Source organism: Rosa chinensis, chromosome 5 (genome assembly GCF_002994745.2).
Source record: "Rosa chinensis cultivar Old Blush chromosome 5, RchiOBHm-V2, whole genome shotgun sequence".
In the NCBI taxonomy this organism is placed as follows: domain Eukaryota; kingdom Viridiplantae; phylum Streptophyta; class Magnoliopsida; order Rosales; family Rosaceae; genus Rosa; species Rosa chinensis.
The window spans coordinates 141,700-153,258 of record NC_037092.1 but is presented as its reverse complement, the minus strand read 5'-3'; the positions used below and the strand labels follow the sequence as shown (position 1 = coordinate 153,258).

General features: G+C 40.8%; 3 protein-coding genes across 6 annotated transcripts; 2 read left to right on the top strand and 1 right to left on the bottom strand.

Annotated features, from left to right (window-relative positions):
• Nucleotides 1–1,125: 1,125 nt before the first annotated feature.
• Nucleotides 1,126–3,425, top strand: LOC112164669 (ras-related protein RABB1c). Of its 2 annotated transcripts, none has more exons than XM_024300956.2 (6): nucleotides 1,126–1,392; nucleotides 1,465–1,604; nucleotides 1,725–1,807; nucleotides 2,186–2,363; nucleotides 2,456–2,524; nucleotides 3,104–3,425. In XM_024300956.2, the coding sequence occupies exons 1-6, from the start codon at nucleotides 1,347–1,349 to the stop codon at nucleotides 3,194–3,196; spliced, it is 609 nt and encodes a 202-aa protein (XP_024156724.1). In that variant the 5' UTR covers nucleotides 1,126–1,346; the 3' UTR covers nucleotides 3,197–3,425. The 2 variants fall into 2 exon arrangements, with proteins under 2 accessions (XP_024156724.1, XP_024156723.1); XM_024300955.2 differs by having other exon boundaries at nucleotides 1,129–1,392; nucleotides 2,159–2,363.
• Nucleotides 3,426–4,086: 661 nt separating this feature from the next.
• LOC112166701 lies at nucleotides 4,087–6,154 on the bottom strand. 2 transcript variants are annotated; one of them, XM_024303586.2, is made up of 3 exons: nucleotides 5,840–6,154; nucleotides 4,852–5,713; nucleotides 4,087–4,761 (listed from the first exon to the last, which is right to left on the bottom strand). In XM_024303586.2, the coding sequence occupies exons 1-3, from the start codon at nucleotides 6,122–6,124 to the stop codon at nucleotides 4,388–4,390; spliced, it is 1,521 nt and encodes a 506-aa protein (XP_024159354.1). In that variant the 5' UTR covers nucleotides 6,125–6,154; the 3' UTR covers nucleotides 4,087–4,387. The 2 variants fall into 2 exon arrangements, with proteins under 2 accessions (XP_024159354.1, XP_024159353.1); XM_024303585.2 differs by having other exon boundaries at nucleotides 4,087–5,713; nucleotides 5,840–6,153.
• Nucleotides 6,155–6,249: 95 nt separating this feature from the next.
• Nucleotides 6,250–11,373, top strand: LOC112166699 (pentatricopeptide repeat-containing protein At3g24000, mitochondrial). Of its 2 annotated transcripts, none has more exons than XM_024303579.2 (2): nucleotides 6,250–9,827; nucleotides 10,453–11,373. In XM_024303579.2, the coding sequence occupies exon 1, from the start codon at nucleotides 6,294–6,296 to the stop codon at nucleotides 8,388–8,390; it is 2,097 nt and encodes a 698-aa protein (XP_024159347.1). In that variant the 5' UTR covers nucleotides 6,250–6,293; the 3' UTR covers nucleotides 8,391–9,827; nucleotides 10,453–11,373. The 2 variants fall into 2 exon arrangements, with proteins under 2 accessions (XP_024159347.1, XP_024159349.1); XM_024303581.2 differs by having other exon boundaries at nucleotides 10,450–11,373.
• The last annotated feature ends 186 nt before the right edge of the window (nucleotides 11,374–11,559 follow it).

Here is an 11,559-nt window from a genome sequence, read left to right as displayed (position 1 = left end):
TAACATTTGCAGTCGTATTGCATTGCCAATAAATATGGATAAAACTCACAAGTATCTTTGATCTCTTTATCAAAAAAAGTTAAGAGAATTACATTTTTTGTTTTTTTTTTAATCCACCCAAAGCGGGTGCCAATATATGTAGTCGTCACAAGCCAGAATAGACCGTTACATACCCTTCCGCTGCCATGTACAGACAGACAAGAAGATAGCGGTAGTACCCATAATGGTACATACATATAGACCCACTCATTAGACAAGTAAAAAACGTAGACATAACGAGATCCTCCTTTGGTTCAACTCCAAAGGCGCTAGAGGTACATAGAGTGCACATAAATGCTTAGCTTCCTAATACAAGGAAATTATTGTAAATAGATAAACTAAAAACATAGGAATGGGCCTAGGGCAAAACACCCCAACCCAAAGTAGAAAGCCCAAGAGGGATATTCAGCCAAGGCTCAATAGTGAAGCCCAGCCCATCATCTCTCCACAGCGCAAATCCTTTGAGCTCCATCGCCGCTTGACGCCATCGCCTCTGATCACGCGCCCAGCCCAGAAGTGAGGTACAATCTGGACCACAGTTCGAATCCACCCGAACCCGAACCTGGCACGGGTCGCACAATCGTCGTCGTTTAGAGCAAAACCTAGCTGTTGCCGTCTGGAGTGAAAACCAGTCGTCTCCTCGACATAAACCTCCAGCCCCAAGCTGCCTCGATCCGAATAGGTACAGCTACCACCATCAAAACCACAAGAAAAGATCCCATAGGACTAGACCATGTGTCGCCCGTCCGGCAGCATCCCCACGACGTCAGGGAGACGCCGGAGAGCCACCGATCGAGGGGGTGGAGAAGCCTTGTTAATTAAGAGAATAACATTAAATTCAAAATAACTTAAATAAGTAGAAATGGACAATATTTTCTAAAATATTTGGGAATGTCATGGAATCAAACCATGAACGAAACTAATTCTCAACCAACCCCTGCATCGATCACTTGAGGCGTTGAGCTAAACCTAAAGGCCTAGAATGTCTTTAAGTTGGGAGATGTAGCTGGAAAATGGGCCAAGTAAATGGGTATAAGGCCCAAAAAGGAGTAACGGGTTTCCGTGAAGGAGGAAATGACAGCGAGGAGGACAGATTGCTTCGTTGTTGGAAACTGTTTGCTTTTGCCTTGACCTCCCTTTCCTCTCTCTCATTCTCTCTGTTTACACACGCGCACACACAGAGAGAATCATAATTCATAAAGAAACTGCTCTAGTGCTTTCTTTCCTTCCCTTTCCTTTGTTTTTAGAATTCCAATTGAAATTCGCGTTTTCAGAAGAAGACGACGACGACTTGAGTAACAAGAAGAATGTCTTACGCATATCTCTTCAAGTACATCATCATCGGAGATACTGGTATGATTGCTTACCCCGAGATCTTCTTTTCTCTTTCTACGACGATTTCGATTCTGATTTGTTGTTTTCCAGGAGTTGGCAAATCATGCCTTCTTCTTCAGTTCACCGACAAACGCTTCCAGCCGGTGCACGATTTGACTATTGGTGTTGAGTTTGGAGCTAGGATGATCACCATCGATAACAAACCAATCAAGCTCCAAATTTGGGACACGGTTTGTCACCTTCGCCTGAATCGATTTCTTTTTCTTTTTTTCTTTTTGGAATATGTATTAAGGAATTCTGAAGCTATTCTATTCTCAATTGTTGGGCGCAATCGAATATGAATTTATCAGGCAGGTCAAGAGTCATTTAGATCCATTACACGATCCTACTATAGAGGAGCTGCTGGCGCTTTGCTTGTCTATGACATCACCAGGTACGCTTTCAATTTCAATGTTTCAACCACACTGGGACTCAACACACTGTTGCACTATTATTTCATATACCGAGAATGCGTTTGCTCATTTGGAAAAACTCTGTTACAACAAGTGTTCTTTTTGGAGAAACATTCACTAGGCACAGCTCATAATTTATCAATCCAGTGGGGTTGGGCATACTAAGGCTCGGTAACAACCCCAATCATAAACTGCATCGATATACAACTGCAGTAAAGAGCATGAATAAGCTTGTTTGATTTCTAATTTTTGCTATCCTCCACTCTGTTCTATGCAATTATGGCATGTTAAGCCACTGGTACTGATAAGATGGCATTTTCGTTTACTCTTAGGAGAGAAACTTTTAATCACTTGGCTAGTTGGCTAGAGGATGCAAGGCAGCATGCAAATGCAAACATGACCATAATGTTAATTGGTAATAAGTGTGATCTTGCTCATAGACGAGCTGTGAGCACAGAGGAAGGGGAACAATTTGCAAAGGAACATGGATTGATCTTCATGGAGGCCTCTGCTAAAACTGCTCAGAATGTTGAGGAGGTGACGCACACTGACTTATTGATACAAAATCAGTCTTCATGATGTTTGATCTCCCCTTAATTAATACTGAATACTATTTTGGTTCATTCCAGGCATTCATAAAAACTGCTGCAACCATATACAAGAAGATTCAAGATGGCGTTTTTGATGTATCAAATGAGGTTAGTTTTTTTGTTTCTTGCAGTATATGTCCTCATACATCTTGTAGTTGACATTATAAGAAAACATGTAGGAGATTACTGTGGTTTATGTAGGTTGTCGGTAGTGCCATGTTTTCGATTGAAATCTTGCTTTTGTAAATGTCTAGGAAAGTGATTGACTTTATGTTACTACGGAGCCATTTTCTGAATGCTTTTTATAACAATCATTAGATTTTTATTTGATTGGTTATTTTCATTGCTTAGAATATACTGAATTAGTGTGTCAGCAACTATAATAGGTAAAGCTCTCATTTGAAATATCTCATACCCTGTTGTCTTTGTTATATAAGGACTATGATGGGTTTTGGCTCACACTGTGTTTTTTTTTTTTTGGTCAAATGCTCACACTGTGTTGACTCTGTAAAAACAATTGAGATTTCCATGATTCTGAACTGTTACCATAACACTTAGTATTATTGTCTTTGTAGAGTTACCAATAACTAAAAGCACTTCCAATATACAAGTCAAAGGCAAATTAACTTGTTACCGTTTTGAATGAGTGAGAGCTGTTAATTTATCAAGTTTTGCTTTTGTTTGCAGTCTTATGGCATAAAAGTCGGATATGGGGGAATTCCAGGACCATCAGGAGGCAGAGATGGTTCTTCCTCTCAAGCTGGAGGCTGTTGCAGTTGAAGTTTGATTCCATTTGCCATGTTTATCTGGGTGGCGTTTACATTCTTTGTTTGTTTTATTGGTTAAATCTGAAGATTACGACTTTCTTTCTTTATATAAAGATTTTATAATTGAAATACCTGTATAATTCTCTTTATGTTTTGTCTTTAATTGTAAATTTGACAGTTGTTTGAAGTAGTATTATTGACGCAAACTGCATATTGTGAATAGACAAGAAGTTTCTTTCTTCTGGGGCTTGCTGAAACCTTGATGGGGTTTAGATGTTGAATTTCCAATGCTGATTTACTTCTTGTATTACCTCGCTCTTTTATTTTTTGGTCTTAAATTTTGGGTTATTATTAGGGAGATGAATATTCATATTTACCGAGTCGATGTTAGGAAATACACACACTAGAGTCTTAAGCCCCCGCAGCGATACATTGTTGTGCCTATCTTTAAGCCCACGGCTTCTCTCTTCTTCCTCGGCCACAGGCAGGCCTCCACCGACCCAAGTTTATTCCTAGTCAGCCTCAAACCCATCAGGTTACTCTGCTGCAAGAATGGGGAAGATTGAGATCGGGGAACATTCGCTTTATATTATATTGTATGCTGAACTGCATAAGGAATGACTTCTTTGCCTAACAAAAAGTAACACGTAAGAAGTTGATTAGTTGAATTTGAGCACTTGCATACTATTTCACTCATTAATTTGTCCGGTGATTTAATGTGGTGAAGACAATTGAAAGTAGTTGTAGATCCAAAGAAGATGACAACCCAAAATTCAGGTTTTAGTCTTTATAAAAAGGTTATCATGTGATGTGGGGCTAACATGGGAATTGATCCATTTCTTTTCCTGCTGATGATGGTATCAAGAATCAGTACTAAATTCTGAACACAAAACACAACAGAGCTAATTAAAACATTAACTTTAAAATGTACATTAAAGTCATCCAAGTGAACAGCCAAGGTGAACCAAAAGAACACAGATCATCAAGTTTAGATAAGTACACAAACAGATTGTCGAGACTGTAACTTTGATTCAAAAGTTAGCATCTCTGTGTCATGTATTGCCCGGTATTCAGAATTTCAGATTGTAGACACAAAAGCGGAATGACAATTTGTAGAACACACTCCAAGATGGTAAAATCAGGGATAAATTATCACTTTGATTTCCTTTACTTTCTTCCCAAATGCCCATTCTGATCACTTCCTTCAAGAAGATGATCCTAGCAAACAAAGAAACGCCCATAGGTCCTTCTTTAACCGGGAGGCTTCTTTCTCAGCTTCAAGATACTCCGTGAGATCTAGATCATATGCACAGAAGGGACAGTAAAAGTCACCGGTCTTATAAGAGATAAATTTGGAACCCATGCAGCTTTCATGATACGCCAAAGGGCAATCACTGGTACTACAAATCAACAACTGACCACCTTCATTACACATTAGACAATGATCTTTCTCTTTCGAATAGTAATAACGAGTCAATGCACATTTAGAGCTCAAGAAATCACGCTTCTCCATGGCGATGAAATCCCAGTGTGAGAGGTCCTTGACTCCATCAGCAATGGTCTTCTTCTGGGATACATCTGCTGATGCAGGACGTGTTATATTAATATGAGAATCATGCGCACTGTTGTAATCAGATTCTTTGGCAAAAACCTTAGGCTGGCTTTTACCTGGAGGAGCAACAGGTGATGTTGTTAGTTTAGGACAATGCTCACTAACACCTTTGCCTTTATCAGCAATGCTCTTCTGTTTGGATCCATCAACAGATACAGGATGTGGTACTTCAATATGAAACTCATGGTCAATGTTACAACTGGAGTCTTTAGCAGAAACCTTATGCTGCGTCTCATGTGGAGGAGCAATACCTGATATTGTACGTTCAGGACTAAACCCACTACCATCTTTGAATTTATCAGCACAAGGATTTTCTACAAAACTCTTATGGATTGCATCCCCACTTGTCTTTGAGGCAGTATAATCACCACGACCATCCTCTAGTGCCCACGTTTCCACCCTCATATCCATCCGAAATTCTGACAACACACACTTTTCTCTCTGGGAAACTGGAATGTCCCTTTCCAATGAACCTTCCAACATTTCTCTTCCCGCTAAAGGAACTGAGTTGTCCTGTGCCGACTGCAAAACATAAGAGTCATCCATCTTCATCTTCTTGGCATTTACACCTGAACCATCATAGTTTTCATCCGCCACTTTTTCGGTTTCTGAGGCATTTTTACCCCTCTTGGAAGGCAATGCACTTTCATCATTCCGCGCTTCTTCAACGCCAATGTTTGGAGCATTAGAGCAGCCACCATTAAGCCCCAAAATACCATCACTCCCAGCAACCCTAACATATGCTAATCCACTCTTTCTTCCAAACAATTCAGCATATGGATGACTACAATCAACAACAGAATCTTTAAGCATGTTCAAAGCACATGTCGGCATAGAAGCTCTTTTGTGCTCAATAAAGGGCTCAATATCCCATTTCCACTTCCCTCCTCCTCCCATCCTCACATCAGATTCTGCTGTCTGACAGAAGTAAACATTTAAAATTCACTCCCAAATCTCAAACATTTAACCCTAAAATTAAAATTAAAACTCCAATTCATCATGATTAACACCCAAAAAAGTTGCTTTCGAATTTGAATCCCTGACCTCATTCACAATGCGTCTAAGAACCTGTTGGCAGCTCTCCGACAATTCGAAGCTGAGTTTGGACCGCCGGCGGACGGGAGGAGCATCGTGAGCGCCGAATAATTCCTCCAAGCATCGCAGAGCGACCCTTTCGTTGACGCTGTTCCGCAAGTCGTCGGGTAAGTTCGGTGGGATTTGGGCGATCAAATCGTGTAGAATCGATAAGGCGACTTGTTTCGAGCTTGCGAGGGCTTCGAGGGCCAAACCCCAAGCAATGGCGGACTCAAATGCGCTCATCTTCCCCATGGAGTAAGATCGGTTTTACTTACATTCGCTCGATCAGCTTTATAACTAAAATTCTTTTCGGTCTGACCCGACCCATCTTTTTTTGTTTTTTTTTTTTAATTAGTGTGATTTTATTTTTGGACCGGTTTTAAAATTGATAAAGACACTCCCCGTACGTGCAGGTGATCAAATGATTCGGAAACAGAGAGAGAGAGGTCGGAAAGGGTCGCCAATCCACATTCGCGGCCATATTCGTTTGTTGGTGAGTTTGATGAAGAGACAGATTTTGTGTAGCCAATCCAAGGCCTTATTATTGTTGTACTTGTACAAGTACAAGTACAACAATGCTGCTGCTCTTCCTAGTGTTGGTATTCGGAAACTTCCATTATCGGCGCAGATGGGCAGCTCTGCCACTCCGGCTGACTCATACATTTCAGAAGGCGAAGACCATATCATCCAAGACAAGGACCTTCTCCGCCGCACAGATTCGGGAACAACAGGGTCCCTCCATGTTCTGGAGGATTTGGTTAATCGTGCTTCTTTGGAAGCTGACCGGACCCTGTGCAATAAGCTGCTTAACAAATGTACCCAGTCTGGCCAACTTAAACAGGCCAGAATTGTCCATGCTCACATCCTTACTTCCACGTTCAACGATGACCTTCCCATCCACAACACCATTCTCAACACGTACGTCAAGTGCGGCAGCTTGGACGACGCCCACAAGCTGTTCGATGAAATGCCTCACAGGGATTTGGTCACCTGGACAGCCTTGATCTCTGGCTATTCTCAACATGATCGACCTGAGGAAGCACTTGTTCTGTTTCCTCAAATGCTTCGCCATGGACTGCAACCCAACCAGTTCACGCTGTCTAGCTTGCTCAAGGCTGCTGGTGCTGGGCCTGACCCTGATGATAAGCACGGCAGGCAGCTTCATGCCCATTGCTTCAAGTGCGGTTTTGATTCCAATGTTTATGTGGGCACTTCTCTCGTGGACATGTATGCTAGGTGTGGCCGTATGGACGAATCCCAGATCATCTTTGACGCTCTCGACACCAAGAATGAGGTGTCTTGGAATGCTTTGATCGCCGGGCATGCTAGGAAGGGTCAAGGAGAGCATGCTCTGAGGTTGTTCTGGAAGATGCTGAGGGGAGGATTCAACCCCACTCATTTCACTTATTCTAGTGTGTTTACTGTTTGTGCCAGTGCAGGGTCTATGGAGCAAGGTAAGTGGGTTCACTCCCATATGATCAAATCGGGTGTTAACCTTGTTGCTTTTGTTGGGAATACTCTTCTCGACATGTATGCCAAGTCAGGCAGCATTGATGATGCTAAAAAGGTATTTGACCGGTTGGTTAGACGAGACATTGTTTCTTTTAATTCGATGCTTACTGGATACTCCCAGCATGGGCTTGGGAAGGAAACTGTGCAGCTGTTTGAACAAATGCTTAGGATTGGAATTCAACCTAATGATATAACATTCCTCTGTCTTCTTACTGCCTGTAGCCATGCTCGCCTCTTGGATGAAGGACAGTATTATTTTCACTTGATGAGGAAAAGGTTCAAAATAGAACCACAGGTTTGGCATTACGTTACAATGGTTGATCTTCTTGGCCGAGCAGGTCTTCTTGATAGAGCTGACAAGTTCATAAGAGAAATGCCGATTGAACCCACTGCAGCTGTCTGGGGAGCCTTGCTAGGCGCTTGTAGGATGCACAACAACATCGACTTGGGTGCCTATGCTGCTGAGCGTGCTTTTGAGCTTGATCCTTATGATTCAGGACCCTATATTATACTCGCTAATATGTACGCATCTGCTGGAAGATTGAATGATGCTGCAAAAGTGAGAAAGATGATGAAAGAGAGTGGGGTGAAAAAGGAACCTGCCTGTAGTTGGGTGGAGATTGAGAATGCAGTCCACATGTTTGTGGCAAACGATGATGCACACCCGCAAAGAGCAGAGATATATAGGATGTGGGAGATGATTAGCAAGAAGATAAAGGAGGTCGGATACGTTCCAGACACTAGCCATGTACTCTTCTTTGTGGACCAGCAGGAGAGGGAAGTCAAGTTGCAGTTTCACAGTGAGAAGCTTGCACTCGCATTTGCGCTTCTTAACACTTCTCCTGGATCCACCATCCGGATCAAGAAGAACATTAGGGTTTGTGGTGATTGTCATTCGGCAATCAAGTATGTCTCAAAGATGGAAAGGCGAGAAATCATTGTGAGAGACACCAATCGGTTCCATCATTTCCGTGATGGCTCTTGTTCTTGTGGGGACTATTGGTAGCGCATTGGCATCCTATAGTTCACATGTGGGACAATTTTCTTCTAAATACAAAGAGGGATTCAAGGCTTCTGCATACATCATAAGTCATTAGATGGTTACTGGTTCTTTCTGGAAGCAACTTCACGTACAAGGTAATGTCATATTATTGCCAGCAGTGGATCTGATGTGCTAGGCCATAGAATGAGGGGAAATGTGTGCCGAAATGCTTTTAGTTATGAATTTCGAGAATAGGCCATACAACCACAAAAGCTCAAATGCAAGTTCTTCTGTCGTATTTAAGATCATTATTTATCTGGCCCATAAAGTTTCAGCCAACCGTGAGCTGCAAGGCAAAAACCTAGGAAGAGCTTTCATAAAGATGACGAGGTATCATATCTTATGTTACAATGTTGATGTGTTGAATTACGATATTTTCTCATCTCGTGAATACAATTGAGGGGATGCTCATTAATATATTTCTTGAATACAGTGTGAGGACATGAGGCTGATTACTATACTTCTTGAACACAATAGATGATATATATACTTCTTATGTGTAAATCATACAGGTCGAGCATATAAAGGATGAATCATGTAAAACGGTTATTGAATTTTGTGCAGATTTTCAGTCATATATACCATCACAGTATTATCCTACATTCTGCTGTGTATGCCTCTCCTATCTAAAGATCTTAACATGTATGAATGCAATGAATTGAGCTTCCCTTTCCCAGCTTCGGGCATGTTTTAATTGAAGGAAAAAAGAATGTTATATGGAGAGATTAGTATGAGCCTGTTTTATCTGTTCAAGACTTGCAGTCTCCAAAACAAGCCTTTATATCTGTGCTTACCGGAGCATAGAAAAATGCTGCTGTATTTTCTGGCCAGCTATATGCCCGAGTGAGAGACAAGAAAACATTGTTAGTCAATAAAATATGGATTGGATCTTCGTTGTTCTCTCTCTCTTTCTAATATTCGAATGTATTGACACGTAGCTGGGAAGTATAATGGTAGGATTAATGGTTGCATTGCTTGGGGTTAATGACGTGGTAAAACAAATATGGACAAAAACAGAGGGGGGAAAGAAAGAGCGAAGAGAAAAAGATGGGATTTGCATTTGCCTGTGGTACTCGAAACTTTGAAAAGGAAAATAGAGAGAGGAATGGAGCGGAAAAAGAGGAACTAACCCAACCCATCTGTTTGATTTCATTGCATTGTTTGAAGCTGGAGAGAGAGAGAGAGAGATGGGCGGGTAAAAAGCGTGATGGAGGAGTGTGTATGCATGTGTGTGCGGTTAGAGACGTTTTAGCTTAAAATCGCGTAGCGTGTGATGGTGTGAGCAAAACAGCTCCTTTGTAATCATCATTCTTCCTTCAACAGACGTTACATGCGTTCAACATCTCCAGATAATACGAACTCCTCTCCTCTGCCACAGCCACCCCAATCAGCCTCATACAGGTAGGTCATCATCGAAACATAATCTGATCAATATATAGTGGTTGGAACACTAATGATTCCATATTAAATCGATCGTATTCAAAGTTTCATCTCCCAGCACTACAATCACATCGGGTTTCCTTGTTCTTTATCATATCACTTCAGTTCATCAATCTTTGTTTCTGAAGCTCACAAATTCAAGGTTCGCATGATAATGTGCATTTAGTTATGAATTCATTCACAGATTTCATTATATATATGCATATGCATTTAGTAGCGCTGCTCTGTGTATATTGAAGAACTTGTCCTATAAATTTATTAATATCTACCTCACCAACCATGATTTTGAGCATGTCCTTGCTCATGTATAAATTTTAATCCGTGTCGAAATTAAATCCTTTGTATTTCCATATATATATATTGATATTGTACTTAATGTGTGCTTTTGCCTTACTGGATTTTAATGTGTGCTTTTGCCTTATTGGATTTTATGAGTACTTTTCTCATATAGATGGATTAACAGATCAGTAGATAGAGCTGTAGTAGATATATAGCAGAGATTGTTTGATTGTTTGTAACTTTGTATATACACATCTCTATCAATCTACGGACTATACATAATGTAATTTTCCTTTTTCATCAGCAGATCATTAAGAAAGGCTTCCATATATATAGAAATATGGAGCATGAGCTGCGTGACAGCAAGAAAAGAGTAAGAGAAGGAGATGAAGAACATATGATTTGTTCAGAGAAGCATACCAAATTAGATGATGATATAAATGGTATTTTTGACTTGAAAAATGAGGTGCCTGATTACAACTGCAACCACAGCGGTGGTGGCAGCAGCAACAGTAGCATAACTGTTAATAGTAGTTGTAAGACATCATCATCATCAGATTCCCATGATTACTGTGACTTGGCATTGGGGGTATTTGATTTCCCATGGCTGAAAGATGGTGTAATCTCGAAATCAGATCAGGAGTACTGGAATTTTGAAGACGTCTTCTCATCACCCCTAGAATATGATCAGATTCACACATCCACCCTAAGTACTATTTCAGCTGGAGCTCGTATTGAATTTTCTAATTTCAGCTGGCAATGTTTCTATGATGAGACTGATCCGGATAAAAAGGTAGAATTTCCAGAAGATAAGCCCAAGCTTGAGGAAGATGTGTGGCGTGCGCCCTCTTAATCAATTAATTTGAATGAAGACTATGATCATGGGTAGGAGAATGATCGATCAGCATTAGGGTGCAGACAGTTGGAGCGAGCGAGAGCTAGCTCCCTGCTCAATCAGTCTCTGATCATGGGACTTACCAATTTATAGTAGCTGGCATTGCCAGAATTTGCAGCAGAAGGTTACTAGGGCAGTATGTATCAATTTCTTCTTAAACCTCTCTCTCGATCCCCCACTAGTACTGATTTCTTTTTCTGCCTTCTCATGCATTCACCATCTTTGTTACACTTCTGTAGTTTATGCACTTTTGTAGTTTATGCATGTTCATTTCATATTGGATCTTAAACTGTATCGCTTTGTTATCTCAACCATAAAAAGGTTTGAAGTTTTCGAAGTAGCTTGGCTTAATTGAAGTTGGAAATCATTCTAGTAGATTCCAAATCTCTTGGTCTTATATTCATTACAAGCTAGAGGATTTTTTGTCTTTTCTTCTGTTTTTCATGGTTTTGTGTGTTCTTTAAGCAGTAGAGTTACAAGAACAGTAAATTTTGCAGGACTTAATTAATAGTCATAACA